Here is a 16,763-nt window from a genome sequence, read left to right as displayed (position 1 = left end):
TGTTCATCCAGCCCTGCACCTTGCTGGAGGAAATGTTATTGGATTGATCTCAGATTAGATACAGTGAATGAAGCTGAATTAATAGTTTCAGGCAGCACCCAAACATCAGTGATTTTAGCACCACTGTGTGGAGACCACGTTTACAGAGCTATAATTTCTTTGATTTTTTTTTAAAAAGGCATTAGACTTCTTCTAGGCAAGTGTCTTTTGATGACACTAACCAATTACTGTATCCGAACTCTGGCAGGCAATGCATGGTTAACTATTAACCACCCATTGGTGGGGCAGGCACAGGGGGAATTGCATTGGAGCAGCTCTTTCATTGAATGTTGTGCGCACACTAGAAGCACAGTCAGGCTACTGCTGAGTTTTCTGTAGCCATACTTTTCTGTCGACTCGTCCTCTGCTGAGCTAACAAATGAACACATTTGTGCTCAGTTACTCACCACCATGTGCTGACCCCTCCTCTATGTTTGTCTCCAGTGTAAATTCACTGCCAATTTATGAGTTGCTTGCTATAAGTATCAGACTGAGTAATGGGGCCTCTTTGCAGTGTTGTTGCTGTCTCCCTTCTTTTCACTGCTACCACTGGGCAGGTGCCAGCTTTTTTGTGTCTAAAAAGCAGAAACTCACAAGTGGAAGATTCTTCAGAGGGAAGGGAAGTGGAGGGAGGACTGGAAAGCAAGAGGCCCATAGGCACACCATCAGCAGCTTGCTCATAATGCTGGAAAATGCCATAAATTCTCAGCAATGTGGAATGTTATGATACAGATGGTATATCTCCTCTTCCTTGGCCCCTTCTGACTCTGCTTTTCTCCCTCTACTGTGTCTTACAAGAGAGAAAACAGAATATCAGTAATTGTGCAGCACTGTGTTTGGGTGGGATGTAGCTGACATAAATGAATAATCGTCAGTGTGTGATTTCACTGAGAAGTGAGTATAAGGTTTTGGCGACGTTGGCACATGTATGATGATAAAATGAATTATCTGATGTCCGCCCTGAGTGCCAGGACATGCTGCTGGGTGATGGAATGAGGCGCAATGAGCAACGTGAGATGTTTGTGATTTGATGTGTGGAAGATGTTATGTGAAGAAACACTCCCTGACCTTTACCACCAAGATGAAAGTCACTAGACTTCTTGTGCAAGAAGTCGAAATCCTTAAGGCCGGATTCTGGGATTTGATTATCCTGGCCAGCTGTATCCATTCCTTTACGGAAGTCAGAGAATTATAGAATCCCTACAGTGTAGAAACAGGTCCTTCACCCTAACAAGTCCACACTGACCCTCAGAGCATCCCACCCAGACCCATCCCCCATAACCCACCGAATCTACACATCCCTGACCACTATGGGCAATTTAGCATGGCCAATCCACCTAACCTGCACATGTTTGGACTGTGAGAGGAAACCAGAGCACCCAGAGGAAACCCACGCAGACACGGGGAGAATGTGCAAACTCCACACACACAGTCGCCCGAGGGTGGAATCGAACCCGGGTCACGAGTGCTGTGAGGCAGCAGTGCTAACCACTGAGCCACTGTGCCATCCTCTTTAAGCATCTTCTGGGCCTCTGCAAGGCCACTTCTGCCCCACCTGCATTCATCCAGCTTTGCATCCAGTGGTGTGGACTCCTCAACGTGCCCTGGTGTACAGCTTTTAAGAATGCTATTGCAACATTCTTTTTATTATCTTTCCATTGAAGACGAAGCCTACCTGTACCACAGGCTGTGTCACTGTGCTGTTGGCAACTCCTTTTGTGCACAGACCTCAGGAAGTTGTGGTGAAGGAATTGACACTCTCATTCCAATGAAGTGGAGAGGCTGAACAGACAAGCTCAAAAATCAGTGCAAATGAATTTCAAATCCAGCAGGTTTGTTTGCCAGAATCATCCTTGTATGATCAAACTATGCCTTTAATCTTCCATCCTGAAACCTTCCAGAATTTTCAAGGGCACAACATGACCATAAATACTTGAAAATTTCATTGACAAAATTCTATCTATGCACTGGGATCATTAGTGAGATCACCAAGGAGACTGATTTAGTTAGGTAAGTCTTTCCTTAAGCTGTTTTCCACTGCAGAGGTGTGTGTCAGAAGACATTTGTTTTTAATTTGAATTAGACAATAAACTGTTTTCCAATTAATAGTTGGACTTCTTTAGGTATTCTCTCATTGTTTACTCATATCAGCACCTATCAAGAACCTTTCTTACACATTATTCTCACCTGATTGTAATGCATCTACCTCTGGATATTATTGCTGAAGTCATTGTGAAGATAGATGTCAATCTTCATTTGAAACTACAAGTAGTCAGTGTGGGTATTATTCCTTTGTGTTGTTATGATCCCAGCTGATGGTAATACTGGACAAGTCAATCCCAGAATGAAACCTGGCCTGATTAAACACACATTTTACATTTGCATTTGGTTAACATAGTGGTTAGTCATGAAAACATTTTCACACAAATGCTGCAGATGTTCTTTAACAATAGAATATGAGTTTATTATACAAAATATGAAAAGAAACAAAATTTTATATATACTACATTTGGGACAAACTTGACACAAACCTCAACACATATTTCCCAACACCAGCCATTGCAGAGACACAATCCCAGTGAACTTTCATTGCAGTCTCAGCTTTATAATTCTTAACCGATGCTTTCAAGTTTCTTTGGATTGTTGAGACCATTTCTTTAACAATTGCTTTCCAACTCTACAAATGTGAATCTTTTCTGAATGCCTCAATTTTTTTCATTTCTAGCAACCGGAGAATTGATATCCAAGCTCTCCTGGCTTGCTTAGAAGTTCCACAGGCTAGAAGTCACTTCCCCTGAACTGCACCTGATTCCCCTGACAAAAAAAAACTGTTCTGATTTCTATCCTGAAGTCAAAGCTAAACTGATTGCCTTATGTGTTTACTCTGTTTGCTGTAAAATTAACAGTATGAACATTTTATCAATCAACACACCAGATACTGAACTGCAGTCACATGTGTTCTTGGAACTGATGGATTTAGGTCATTGTATCAAATTCAATTTCAATGCTCTCCAATCTTTTAAAAAAAACTTTATTGACCCATATCCATCTGCCTCTATTTTAAAACCCCAATCCAAAATTGTAAAACAAATAGTATACCTTTCATCACAGTTTGCAATTCAAACGTAACAACATTTAAGGACTAACCTCATAGTTTCTTTCGAATATATACGGCATGTACAAAATAGGCCCAGTTTTCCTACATGGTACATGTACCAGAGAAGTAAGACTGTAGCAGTAAACTAGAAAGGAGCATTTGGCAGGTGTGGAAATTGGAGTGAGAGAATGAACCACAAAAAGTTAGTATGCAAGTATGGTAAGTGATGAAGAAGGCAAATGGAATGTTGTTTATTGTGATAAGAGTGGAACCTAAACATCGAGATGTTTTGCTACTGTTTTTCAGGGCTTAGGTGAGACCACATTTGTGTCCAATTGTAGTGTCCTTATCTAAGAAAAGAATATAAATGCATTAGAAGTGGTTCAGAAAAGGTTCACTTGACTGACACCTGGGATGGAAAAATTATCCAGAGTTGAAAAAGTTGCTCAGACTGGGCCTGGATTCTTTGGAGTTTAGAAGAATGATAGATTATTGTGTTACAAGATGTAAGATTCTGAGGAACTTGACAGAGTGGACTCTGAAAGGATTTCTCCTTGTGGGGACATTACAACTAGGAGACACTAATTTAAAAATGATAGGTCATGAGTTTTTGAAGCTTTTGCCAAGAGATCAGTCGAGGTTGGGTCATTGAATAGATTTAAAGCAAAAGCAGATAGATTCTTGACTCAAAAAGAAGTCAGAGGCCATTGGGGGTAAGCAGGAATGCAGATTTGAGTCCACAATCAGATCAGTCATGACATTACTGAATTCCAGGTAGGGTCAGGAAGCTAAATGGCCTACTCTTGCTAGTATTTCTTAAGTTCATATGAACCAGAAAGAGAGAGAGGAAAATTTTAGAAGGCAGATGCAACTTATGAAGGAGAGAAAGAATAAATTTGAAGAGGACACAATTTAGAAAAGGTGAATTTGAAATAAAGTGAGACTGGAAAACAGAGCAAATGAGAAAAGGAGAGTATGTGAAAAGATTAGAGAGTATAGAGAAAGAGGGATTCAGAAGAGAGAGACACCGATAGGAGAGGTGAACACAAGGAAAAAGCTAAACAAAGCTGAAATTTCACTAATCATATGACGTTTTCCAAGTTCTTGCATACAATTTTTTTTATTCATTCATAGGATGAAGGCATCACTGGCTAGGCCAGCATTTAATGCCCATCCCTAATTTAAGAGTCAACTACATTGCTGTGGGTCTGGAGTTACATGTAGACCAGACCAGGTAAGGAAGGCAGTTTCTTTCCCCAAAGGACATTAGTGAATCAGATGGGTTTTCATGACAATTGCCAATTGTTTTGCATTCATCATTAGACGCTTAATTCCACTTTTTTTTATTGAATTCAAATTCCATGATCTGCCGTGGTGGGATTTGGACCTGGGTCCCCAGAACATTCTGGATCTCTGGTTTAATAGTCTAGTGATAATACCATGAGGCCATCACTTCCCCTATGATTTATGTTTTTACTGTTCATGGTTAAGATTATGATCATATATCTTAAATTTCTGCGCCTATATCCTCCAAAATAGCGCACAACTTTCAGGAAAAATGTTTATCCACGGACACTAAACTTTGTTACCTTCTTTTGCACTGAACTGATCTCTTGTGAAGACTAAGCTCTGTAGTGGTAAGCCAATTGTAAAGGTTTACAAAAAGCATTGGAGCAATTTGATTGGGTTCTGTGATGCTGCAGTGTATGGGTAGCTATTGTCAATTTTTGACTGGAACTTTATGAAATTGTTAGTTTTTATTTGCTGTGTTGACTCTGTGTCAGGTGTCAAATCTCCTAGTTTCATGCATAAGAAATCGAGGACAATGAGGTGCAAGTGTAACCTTTGACTTTGTGATGTCTAAGATCTGGTCTAGAAAGTGTGATAGCTGAAGCGAGGCGTTTTGGGGAAAAAAACATGAATTTTACCTTTCCAATATTGTTTGTAGCTCTCACATCATGCTAAGTCAGATGAAATGTATTATAAGGACAAGAATTTAACATCATGCAATGCACAATAAATTGTTTTCTTAAGATAGAGCTGTGCATGTTTAAGGGACCAAAGTCACAGTTTTGGTGATGTAAACAGAAGCTCAGGTCCTGCTCAGTTTAGTTGCGGTTCAAATAGAGAATATAAAGTATTCATCAGTTTTGGCTCTAGATCATAAGCACCCAGCATTAAGTAACTGGCTTTTTTTGTTTTTTTTTAAAGATTCTTTTACATCTGCAGCAAAGTGTGCTGTCTGCAGTGTGATGTCTGCGCACTGAGGTGTCATTTTTAATATATTACTAGAACATCCTATGGTGCTGCTCTTGGTAAGTCAGGAACATTATATCATGTAAAGTGTAGGTGTGTGTCATTTTTAAGTTACAGGGTTTGGGGATCCGTTTGTGATGTTTCACTCGATGTATTTTCTGGATTCCATATAATCGATCATTCCAATAGGTGAGCCTTTGTGTCTTATGATTCCAGGAAATAGCTTTATTTGCTTAATTTTTTTATTACATCAGCCAGTTCTTGAAGTTCAACAGTCTTTGCTTGTGAGACCAAGACTGTTTTTATTCATGGCATGATAATACATCAGTAATTGCTTATTAGGCACATCACCAATGTTGGATTCTCATGTTGTACTCATAAAAACTCATTCCAATAGAGTTGCACTGTCCTGAATGTAATATAACTTTACGAAGCAATTTGGCCAGAATACATTGCAAATGCAGCTGAATTTACATAAGGTTGTAGCTTCTGCATTATCCAGGTGTCATTAAAACACAGTTTTACCAGAAACTGGAAATAGTTGACCATGGCGATAAGGCTAGGGTGGAAATTTGAATTAAGCAGGAAGAAATTGGGAATAGGAGTAACAGGGAATTCCTCAGAGTAGTCAGAAATCAGGCTTCTGTTCTGAAACTGCTTCTGTTCATGATATTCAATAATAATTTGAAGATTAAGATAACAACTCCAACATTTCAAACGGGCACAGAAAATAGAAAAGAATAGTTGGTGGTGCTGGATTTTATTATCCAGTAGCAGGAGGATGATGGTAAATTGACAGATGGGGGCAGGTCCACAAAATGCTATAAATGACATACCTGTACCTACTGTCCATCCACACTCATGTTATACAGTTTTACACACAAACTGGAAGGCAATATGAGGCCTGCCTACCCACAGTCTAATTGAAGCTGTAAAACAGCCAATTAATAGCCACTTAAGGGTTTCATTCTGCTACTGTAGGGCTGGCACCGTTGGCAGGAAAGGTCCTATGCCAAGCATCCTAGCAGTTGTCACTGGGCTAGTGGCAGGCAGAGTGGAATGTATGGAATGAGGGGGCACCTCCTTAATAAGCCCTTTGCACCCCGCATAAGTTATGCTGTCTGCCCTAAAAGTCTTCATCTTTTTCCTCCCATCCGTCTACCCTAAGCTTTCACCTACCTTGTGTTCTTCTGCCTGGCCCCACCAAATAACTGCATCCCCACACACCTTTGACTTTTGCTCATTGGATCCTTGCTGTTGGGAACGGGATGCAGTCCCACCATACCCCACAGCTTCCTGTGATGGTGATGGGAGCTGAGAGCTGCCACCCATTTGATCTCCCATCGACTCTCCAAGGCCAGATGGGAAAGAGGTTTCACCTTAACGAATTAGCAGCCAGGTGATTGTTTAATGGGGTGGGACAAGCTATCAAAGTGGTGGCAAACTCATACCTGGCTTTTTCACCACAGGATGGAGGACCCTGGTGCCCCATTAGATCTATCCCAGGTTCAGATTGACAAGACATTAAGAACAGAGCTACAAGTGGTTAAGGCTACAAAATGTTAAAGTTATACTGAGTTTAATGGCAAAAGGTGTAAAATATGAATTTTAAGATGTATTGTGAATCTGTTTATACTTCAAGAAAAGCATAGTTGCAATGGCTGTTCAGTTTGAAGCTCCATAGTGTAAGTACATTGTTGAGCCAGGAGACATGGACACGACACATTGACCTGAAGTGGAAAGGACTTCAAAAATTGGGAACACATTCATGGTTCAGAGCAAATTATTGGTGATTTTATCAAAGAACGGCACCAGAGAGATAGGAAATGATTATTTCCAGTGATTGAGGAATCTGGAATGAGGAGGTATAGATACACAGTTATGCATAAAACATTTAGTCCAAAAAACAGGAGAAATCTTTTCACATGGTAACTGTATGGCTGTGAAATGAATTACCTGAATTAAGGATCAAAGCAAATGGTATCAAATTTCAAGGATGAGTGGATAGCTGAGAGAAAGGTAAATATATATGAAATGAGTAATAGATGGAATTAGGACAATCTGATCTTATGTAAGTTGAACAGCCTGTGTTGGTGACATCATTTGTGTGTTATTCTATGCAACAATTCCATTATCTTGGGGGACCAATATTTCTCGGAATGTCCACAGGTTATGGAATGATTCTATTACTCCCAGATGCGACATGTGATGATGTACTGTTCTAATTATATCTCCCAGAACACTCTGTGTCACAGTGTATGCATGCTAATGCAAATAATTCAACATTCCTGTGTTTTTACCTTGGTAATAAGTCTCTTTGCATTACCAAGTTTTCTCAAGAGCTGTCATCTTCAGGTTTCTAGAAAGGAGATAGCTGAACTGTTAGTGAACCTGTATAGTGAAGAAATGTTTTGCACTCAGGAAGAGAACTATAATTCTTCTTTCCTCAGCTTTCATTTCATTTACCTCTTATTGCCACTTCCTTGCATATCCTGTTATTGTACAGTTAAAATTCTTCGCGGTACATACAGGACGTTGAAGATTAACGTTAGGGTCATTGCAGCAACTTTGCAGCTGAGCCAACCCCCCATATATTGGAACTCAAAGTGTTTGCAGCATCAGTTAACAGAAACTTCAAGTACCCAGAGATCTGCATCATTGAATTAATGGTCCTCTGAAAGCAAGGTGCTTTTACAACAAGCCTTCAATAACATCAGATCCAGAATTCAAAAGCTAACAGTAACATTAGCCCACAATCAACATCTTTCCTGATCCTTTGTTGCCATCTGCACTTGCTCCTTTTCACTCATACTGTGTGTTCTAACCAGTGCTTTCCTGCTTAATATCTCAGAAGGAAACATTTGTACCAGTGCTCATTACTGGGAGGGTGAGTGTTGTTGCATATTGTGAAGTGGGACACTCAGCATCTTCAGGGATTGTGCCTAGTTCGTCCTTGAGGACACAAGTGGACACAATGCAATGAAGTATTACAATAGTATCAGCGATAAACCGCTTCCAACATATGTGACTTATCAATAACATGACATGCTGTAATTCAGTGCTGCATGCTAAGTTTGCGCATGAAATTATAATTGATAAAGTGCCTAAGATCATTTTGAAATTGTGCAGAATCATCTGTTTTCAATACTTTCTTTTATTTGATTCTTTTTAGTTAGTAATGAATTTTACAAACTGATAGAATTTCTGAGGTATAGTGTGAGGGCTTTGGCGACAACCAAATGGTGTGGATGTGTAAGCTAAGGCAACAAGTTCCCTTTCTTGAGAAGGAAACAAGATTTTACTGACCCACGCATTCGCAGATATCATTCAGCTCATTATTCCAACTTGTCATGGTACAATTTTAACTCAGTACTTTTGGATTGAAAGTTCAGGATTATAATCAGCAAGCTACTATACCAATTATTGAATAACTGAGACCATGCTATAGAAACCATAAAGAAACTAAAATAAGTAAAGAAATAGAGAATTAGAGATGAGGAAAAGGGGACAGATTAACAAGCAAATTATTTCCTCCTCTTTGCCTGTGAGTAAAACTGTAGGAAATCAACTGCATTGTGCAAAACTGTGAAGGTTCAGTCATTGAATATATACAAGACAGGGATTGTAACTTTATAATATCAAAGGCATGAAGGGATATTGGGATAATTAGAGAAAATGGCAATTAAGTAGAAGACCAGCCATAATTATCGCCCTGGTCGACTCTCGATCATCAGCTGAGTGGCAGAAAGAGTCATTGATAGAGCCTTCAAGTCATATTCCAAAGAATAACCTTACAGATACTCAATTCAGGTTCCACCTGACCTCAGTACAACCTTAGTCCAAACATGGACAAAAAAACTGAACTCAAGATGGCAATGGAGATTAAATGCCCCTGACATCAAAGCAGCATTTGGCTGAGGTTGACATCTAAGAGGTTTGTCAAAACTGGTTTCAATGGGAATCAGACGGAAAAATCTCCACTGATTGGAGGCATACCTGGCACAATGGAATATAGTTATGATTGTTGAAGGTCAGTTGCCTCAGTCCTCAGGGTTGTGTCCTAGGTCCGACCATCTTCAGCTGCTTCATCAATGACCATTCCCACCTTCATACGGTCAGAACTGGAGATGCACAATTGCCAGAACCATTTGTGATTCCTCAGATACTGACACAGTCCATTGCCATATACAGCAAGACCTAGACAGGCTTGGGCTGATAAGTGGCAGATAACATTGTGCCACACAAGTGCCAGGCCAAAGTCAGACAAGATCATCCCAACCAGCAAGATTCTAACCATTGCCCATTGATATTCAATGGATACCATCACTGAATCACCCTTTATCAACATCCTGGCAATTTCTATTAACCAGAAACTAAACTGCACCAGCTTTTTATATATTTTGGCTACAAGAGTAAATCAGTGACTAGGAATTCTGTGGTGAGTAACTCACTTCCCCCACATCTGTCCATCATCCTCAAAGACACAAGTCAGGAGTATGATAGAGTACTCTGCACTCGCCTGGATCAGTATAGGTCCAACAATATGCAAAAAACTTGACACGATCAAGGCATCTCACTTAATTGGCACCCCACCCAGCAACTTCAATATTCTCTCCCTTCACCACTGAAGGACAGTGGCAACAGTGTGTACCATCTACAAAATGCATGATAAAAACTAACCAAGACTGCTTTGACAATACCTTCCAAATCCATAATCTCTACCACCTGAAAGGGCATGGAAAGCATATACATAGGAATGCCACCATCTCCAAGCTACACACTATTTCAGGTTTTGGACTGTATCACCATTCCTTCACTGTCACTCTGCAATCTGGAGCACTCTTCCTAATAGCCCTTTGAGTGAGAACCTCAGCAGTTCAAGAAGGCAGCTCACTTACCAACTCCTCCAGCACAATTAGAAATGAGCATTAATGCTGGCTTAGCCAGCCATGGGCACATCTGATGAATGACTCACTTTTTTAAAAATCATAAGAAAGCAAAGTCCACAGACCATTTGTTACAACGAGATAACATCAAATTTTACTGTGCCTCATCATCTTCTGTTTAGGGTGGCACGGTGGCTCAGTGGTTAGCACTGCTGCCTCACAGTATCAAGGTCCTGGGTTTGATTCCACCCTCAGGTGACTGTCTGTGTGGATTGTGCACATTCTCCCTGTGTCTGCGTGGGTTTCCTGCAGGTGCTCCAGTTTCCTCCCATAGTCCAAAGATGTGCAGGCTAGGTGGATTGCCATGCTAAATTGCCCATAGTGTTCAGGGATGAGTGGATTAGGTGAGTTATAGGGGGATGGGTCTGGATGGGATGCTCTGAGGGTCAGTGTGGACTTGTTGGGCCAAAGGGCCTGTTTCCACACTGTAGGGATTCTATGAACTCTATATTGAGAAATTTTGTTATGCCTTTAATACAAGCAAGCTACTATTCATTGATGTAATCAAATTATTAATGAGTTATCTTTAAAATGACATTTTAACAAAAAATGATGCTTCTCTATTAACAGAAGATAAGTAAATTATGAATTTTCGTCAGTATGGGATATGTAATGATGCATCTCCAGCCCAATTTACATCTCTCCACAATTTTTCCAATAATTTGAATTGAAATAAAAATGAGAAGAAACATAATAGCTGCTATTGACTCAATAACGCATGTTTTAGGCTGTTGCACCAAGTCAATGGTCTGTCTAATAAAGCTCAGTTTAGCCTGACCCTAGAACTCAGGATGACTAGTAGGTGTCAACTGTGTCAGTTCAGTTTTCAGCTTATTTTACTGCGTGTGGCATCATTTTAAGATGTCAATATTTAGTTGTGGGAGGAACGTATTGACTCCTTGACAGTTTCCTTCTTAAAATTAATCTATTTTCAAAGTAAAAGGCTCCATTTAATTTAAGGCAACTTTACGTCAACAAAATTATACAGTATATATAACTATGTGTGCCAAAATCTCATGCAGTAGGATCTCTTGGGTGAAAATTTCCAAACCACCCAATCTGTCACAGCGCATCAAACTTTGGCAAACGTTGTACGCTCAATGTCTGATATTAGTAAATCTACAACTGATTTCCTATAATAAACACTCCTCTAAAATGTTCCGTCTTAGTCTCCGTAAACTGAGAGTAATTGAAATTTAAAATGGTAAAGGATCTATGTTCTAATTTAACTTGATTTTCTCCTTCTTTTTTGAATGTTGCAATCTGACAATGTTTCTTTTCCCTGCTTTATGTAGGACTGTCCACCAGGGTCTCAGGACTTCCGAGAAAAGCAGTGTGCAGAATTTAATAAAATCGCATTTCGTGGGAAGTATTATGACTGGAAACCATACCACGGAGGTAAGACGAACGTCAAAGTGTAAAAACATCACATCCATAACCTGCTTAATGCGGTATTATACTTAATACTGTCCCAAAGGAGCCTGTGAGGAAAGTTCAAGTTATTTATTGATGCTGGTAGTGTGGTGGCGTTGATTAATCTAGATTCTAGATCTAATGAAACTTGCTTACACAAGATCCAAACACACGCTCATGCAGATTAGGCACCAGAAAAGTTCAAATAGGATCATCTGAGTTGACAGACATTAGTGGCTTTTTTTTGTAGTTTCCAACTTTCACTTCTGCTGCCTGACCAGTCTGGTCTTTCTCAATTCGTCTTCCTCCTCAAAACACAGATAGAGGCGAGAAGGCATTGACGGGACACAACAATTGGGCCAAGTCCCAAAATCAAGGTCTCAGCCTCTGGAGCAGCATTCTGAAAATGAACGCATCTTGTCAAAGTTTATTGTCTTGTACTCGTCAGGTCATTCATAAGAAATACCACCGTAAAGGAACACGACCTTTTTAGATATTTTCAATCAACCTGTTCAGACATTTTATGAAGCAGGGGGAATTAAATCCTTCTGAGGTCAACAGGACACTTTTCAGGATACTTAGGCCCGTTCATGAGTTTGCATGATGCATCTTGAGAAGTGAACACATCATGACAACCTGTATCCTGCAGGATGTCTGAGATAACATGGTGTAGAGCTGGATGAACACAGCAGGCCAAGCAGCATCAGAGGAGCAGGAAGGCTGACGTTTCGGGCCTAGACCCTTCCGGAAACGTCAGCCTTCCTGCTCCTCTGATGCTGCTTGGCCTGCTGTGTTCATCCAGCTCTACACCTTGTTATCTCAGATTCTCCAGCATCTGCAGTTCCTACTATCTCCTGCAGGATGTCTTTTGTGTGCCTAATTCAGCATCAAGCTTGTACAGTGAACAAATGGCTTTGCCCCTAGTTACAAGTTGGCTGATCAGGCCAGTGTTACAGCAGGTGAAACTATAAGAATCTCAATATGTACATTGACCAGTGAATGTAGATTTGCAGTAGACAGTAGTAAGAACCCTGGCCAATATTTTTTAAGGGCATTTAAGAAGGGGAGCTCACTTGACTGCTTAATTTCAAAGCTGTATTTGAGCACTGGATAGTTATTCATTGTAGGGAAATTCATACATGCAATAGTGGATTCAAATATAGCAACATATCATCTACATTGGAAATAAGCAAGAGATAGGTGGTTAGGTGTCATTCCATCAAAAACTTGTTTTGCATTGAAAGCAACGAACATGTTAGTGAGAGCTGGGCCTAGTAGGGATCTCATGGCAACACCATGTATTTGGGCACACTCGCTGCTGTTAAAACTGACTTCAGCTGCTGAGTTGCTGAGTTAATATTTTCAATGAGTAATAACTCACACAATGGTGGCAAGTTAAGTTCATTGTGATATCATTCTGTAGTGCATGTATCTGCACGTTGGTGAATAGGCTAGCAATGTCAAATGAACACATTGGCACTTCATTTCTGTCAATGTGCAAGTCCTGTACAGTCTTAGCAAATATCCTTCACTGCTTCATTGATGCTTTTGATGTGGTTTAAGAGGAGAGTTAAAAGTCAACCATGTTGCTGTTGGACTGAAGTCAAATATAGTCCAGAATGGTCAAGTTTCAACTCCAAAATGACAGTCGAGAATCAGTCGTGATTGTTATCATTCATTCGTAGAATGAGGGCATCACTGTCTAGTAACAGCATTTATTGCCCATCCCTAATTGCCCAGAGGGCAGTTAAAAGTCAACCACATTGCTGTGGATCTGGAGTCACTTGTAGGGCAGACCAGGTAAGGATGACAGTTTCCTTCCCTAAAGGACATTAGTGAACCAGATAGGTTTTTTTCTCCCCCACAGTCAACATTAGACATTTAGTTCCAGATTAGACTCTTTCCCCAAGAGGTCATCATTAGAGTCTTAATTCCAGATTTTTATTGAATTCAAATTCCACCATCTGCTTGGCAGGATTTGAATGCCAGTCCCCAGAATATTAACTGGGTGTCTGGATTAACAGTCCAGTGATAATACCACGAGGTCATCACCTCCCCTCACATGTTTCTACAGCGATCCAAATGCTTCATCGCCAGATTTTAAACCCAATTCAAATTCTCAAGCTAGCTGGTGGAATTAGAACTCTCATTCTACGGCTTATTAGTTTAGAACTACACATGCAAATCCCCCCACGTTTCTGTAAAGAATTTTGTCATCCTGACTTCCTTTCCTCCTTCTACACAGAAAATGGTTCTAACTACTTGCTTTAAATACAGGTGGTGTGAAACCCTGTGCTTTGAACTGTCTAGCCATGGGCTTCAATTTCTATACTGAACGTGCTTCAGCTGTAGTGGATGGTACCTTGTGTCGTATGGACTCGCTTGATATATGTGTCAATGGAGAATGTAAGGTATGTTACTATCCCTTTTCTTGCTTGTTTCTCAGTTGTATGCCCAACGAGTAACCACATGCTCAACTAAATCCAATTTCATTTATTTATTTTAACAGCTAGCTCACTAAATATCAAATTTCTGTGGAGCATTTAATTTTGTGAATCCAAACAAATTATTATCAATTTAAATTAAAATGCCACGCACCTGTACACTTTCTTTCAGCCAATTAAAGTTATGCTGTAAGGGAAATGGGTTTCGAAAAAAAGACTCAAAAATGTTTCTAGTATGTCTAGTTCGCACTAAACAACTACACCTCCCAGTCGCGAACCATTTCAACTCCCCCTCCCATTCCTCAGACGACATGTCCATCCTGGGCCTCCTGCAGTGCCACAACGATGCCACCCCAAGGTTGCAGGAACAGCAACTCATATTCTGCTTGGGAACCCTGCAGCCCAATGGTATCAATGTGGGCTTCACAAGCTTCAAAATCTCCCCTCCCCCTACCGCATCCCAAAACCAGCCCAGCTCGTCCCCCCCTCCCTAACCTGTCCTTCCTCCCACCTATCCCCTCCTCCCACCTCAAGCCCCAACCCCATCTCCTACCTACTAACCTCATCCCACCCCCTTGACCTGTCTGTCCTCCCTGGACTGACCTATCCCCTCCCTAACTCCCCACCTACACTCACCTTTACTGGCTCCATCCCTGCCTCTTTGACCTGTCTGTCTCCTCTCCACCTATCTTCTCCTCTATCCATCTTCTATCCACCTCCCCCTCTCTCCCTATTTATTTCAGAACCCTCTTCCCCTCCCCCATTTCTGAGGAAGGGTCTAGGCCCGAAACGTCAGCCTTCCTGCTCCTCTGATGCTGCTTGGCCTGCTGTGTTCATCCAGCTCTATACCTTATTATCTCTAGTATGTACTCTCTGGTTTTGATCTTCATTAATTTTTTGTCAAAGTTTTCAGTTGAAACTTAGATACAAATAAAGGTTTTTCACAAGAGGCAACGTTTGACAAAAAATAGTTGCAATATTGTTTTCCTAGCTTACATTTTAAACTTCAAAAAGATTTTAGAAGCCAACTAAAATGAAAGTTTTCTCTCATTCATATCCCAATGCAACGTGCACTGAGGTCTTTTTTGCTTTTCCTGCTAACAGCCTTGAGAAGGACACACAGACTGGGATTCTACTCTTTGGGGAAGTGGTTTTCTGGGGTTGGAATTCTGTCTATTGCTGTCAAAAAAGCTGCTGCAGTGACAGAAGAATTGGTGATAGAGGTTGTGTCACAAAAGCTTGCTGAAGATTGTCACCAAAGCCATCTGAAGACTTTGGTCAAGACTAGTTCATTCAACAGATAAGTTTTTAACCCCAGAGGGAGAAGGATAATAACAGTCCCTTTGCTTACTGCCACCTTCCACCTGGAAGTTGTGGGAAGCACACTAAGGGATATAATAGGCAATTGGGAGGCAAAAGGAAAGCTCTCATACATTCTCTGCCACACCCCCAACCAAATTCAATTCATATTATAGAAGGGGACTTTAGCCAAATGTTCATATATATATATTACATATATAATGTATGCAATGTGTATATAGAAGTGTTATGATTGGGTTGGATTGATTTACAGTTTTTTGTTGAATGTGTGTGGTCAAATATTAAAAGTCTTTATGTAGGATGTAATTTTATTTTATTGAAGTGCCTAAATGCCTAAAAAGGACATTGTTTGAAACGTTCCGAAAGAATTGATTAAAATACCCAAATATAACAGGTATTGTAAAAGACTGTAGTCTTAACAGAACAATCTTATATTTCGCTTTTACTTCCCTTGGAGCACGTGGGCTGTGATCATACTTTAGGTTCAGATGTGAAGGAGGATCGATGTCGAGTCTGTGGTGGTGATGGGAGCACTTGTGAAACCATAGAAGGAATTTTTAATGGCTCCAGTCCTCAGGGAGGTAAGTCAAATCTGATTTTAATCTGGTAATTAATGCTTACAGGAGGTCATGATTAAGGTGCAAGTCTAGCTGCCTCTATTTTTCTTTGTTCTCTTGCTCTCTCTCACACACTTCTCTCTCTCTCATCTCTCTCTCACTCTGTCTTTCTCCCTCTGCCCTTCTCCCTCTTCCTTCCAGATTTATGGACACTGACCAGTCGAGAGGTGCAGGAATATGTTAAGAAAACCCTGTAAGTCAATACTACAGTGGCTTTTAATGGTTTGTCCAGGTAGAAATACTGATTAATGACGTTCGAAATGCCCAACTCCATTCTATCTTGAAATTTAACATCAGGTTAAAGTATAGCCCTTAACAAAAGCCATCATTCCTAATACTTCCCAATTTTCTAATTCCTAAACTCCTAATTTTCCTAATAATTTCTCCAGTAGAAGGCCACAGCTGGCCCTTTCATTGTTTACAAACATGACTGCCTCACACCTTATCACTAAAACCACATGGACCTTCTTTAACTGTTAAAAACCTAGTTACAAAGCTGGCTCAAACACAGAAGTTGCTGGAAAAGCTCAGCAGGTCTGGCAGCATCTGTGAAGAGAAATCAGTGTTAACGTTTCAGGTCCAGTGACCCTTCCTCAAAAAGGTCACCAGACCTGAAACGTTAACTCTGATT

At 40.4% G+C, this 16,763-nt stretch overlaps 1 protein-coding gene across 1 annotated transcript in view; it reads left to right on the top strand.

The window, feature by feature from the left end:
* LOC109920522 (A disintegrin and metalloproteinase with thrombospondin motifs 6-like) overlaps positions 1–16,763 on the top strand; it is a 148,101-nt gene that overhangs the window by 98,719 nt on the left and 32,619 nt on the right. The window contains exons 18-20 of the mRNA XM_048613909.1: positions 11,634–11,736; positions 14,029–14,162; positions 15,973–16,096. Coding sequence (XP_048469866.1) covers positions 11,634–11,736; positions 14,029–14,162; positions 15,973–16,096 — 361 coding nt within the window. The remainder of the gene's footprint in view (positions 1–11,633; positions 11,737–14,028; positions 14,163–15,972; positions 16,097–16,763) is intronic.

Source organism: Rhincodon typus, chromosome 29, assembly GCF_021869965.1.
Source record: "Rhincodon typus isolate 14 chromosome 29, sRhiTyp1.1, whole genome shotgun sequence".
NCBI classification, from domain to species: Eukaryota; Metazoa; Chordata; class Chondrichthyes; order Orectolobiformes; family Rhincodontidae; genus Rhincodon; species Rhincodon typus.
This window is presented reverse-complemented; position numbering and strand designations above follow the sequence as displayed.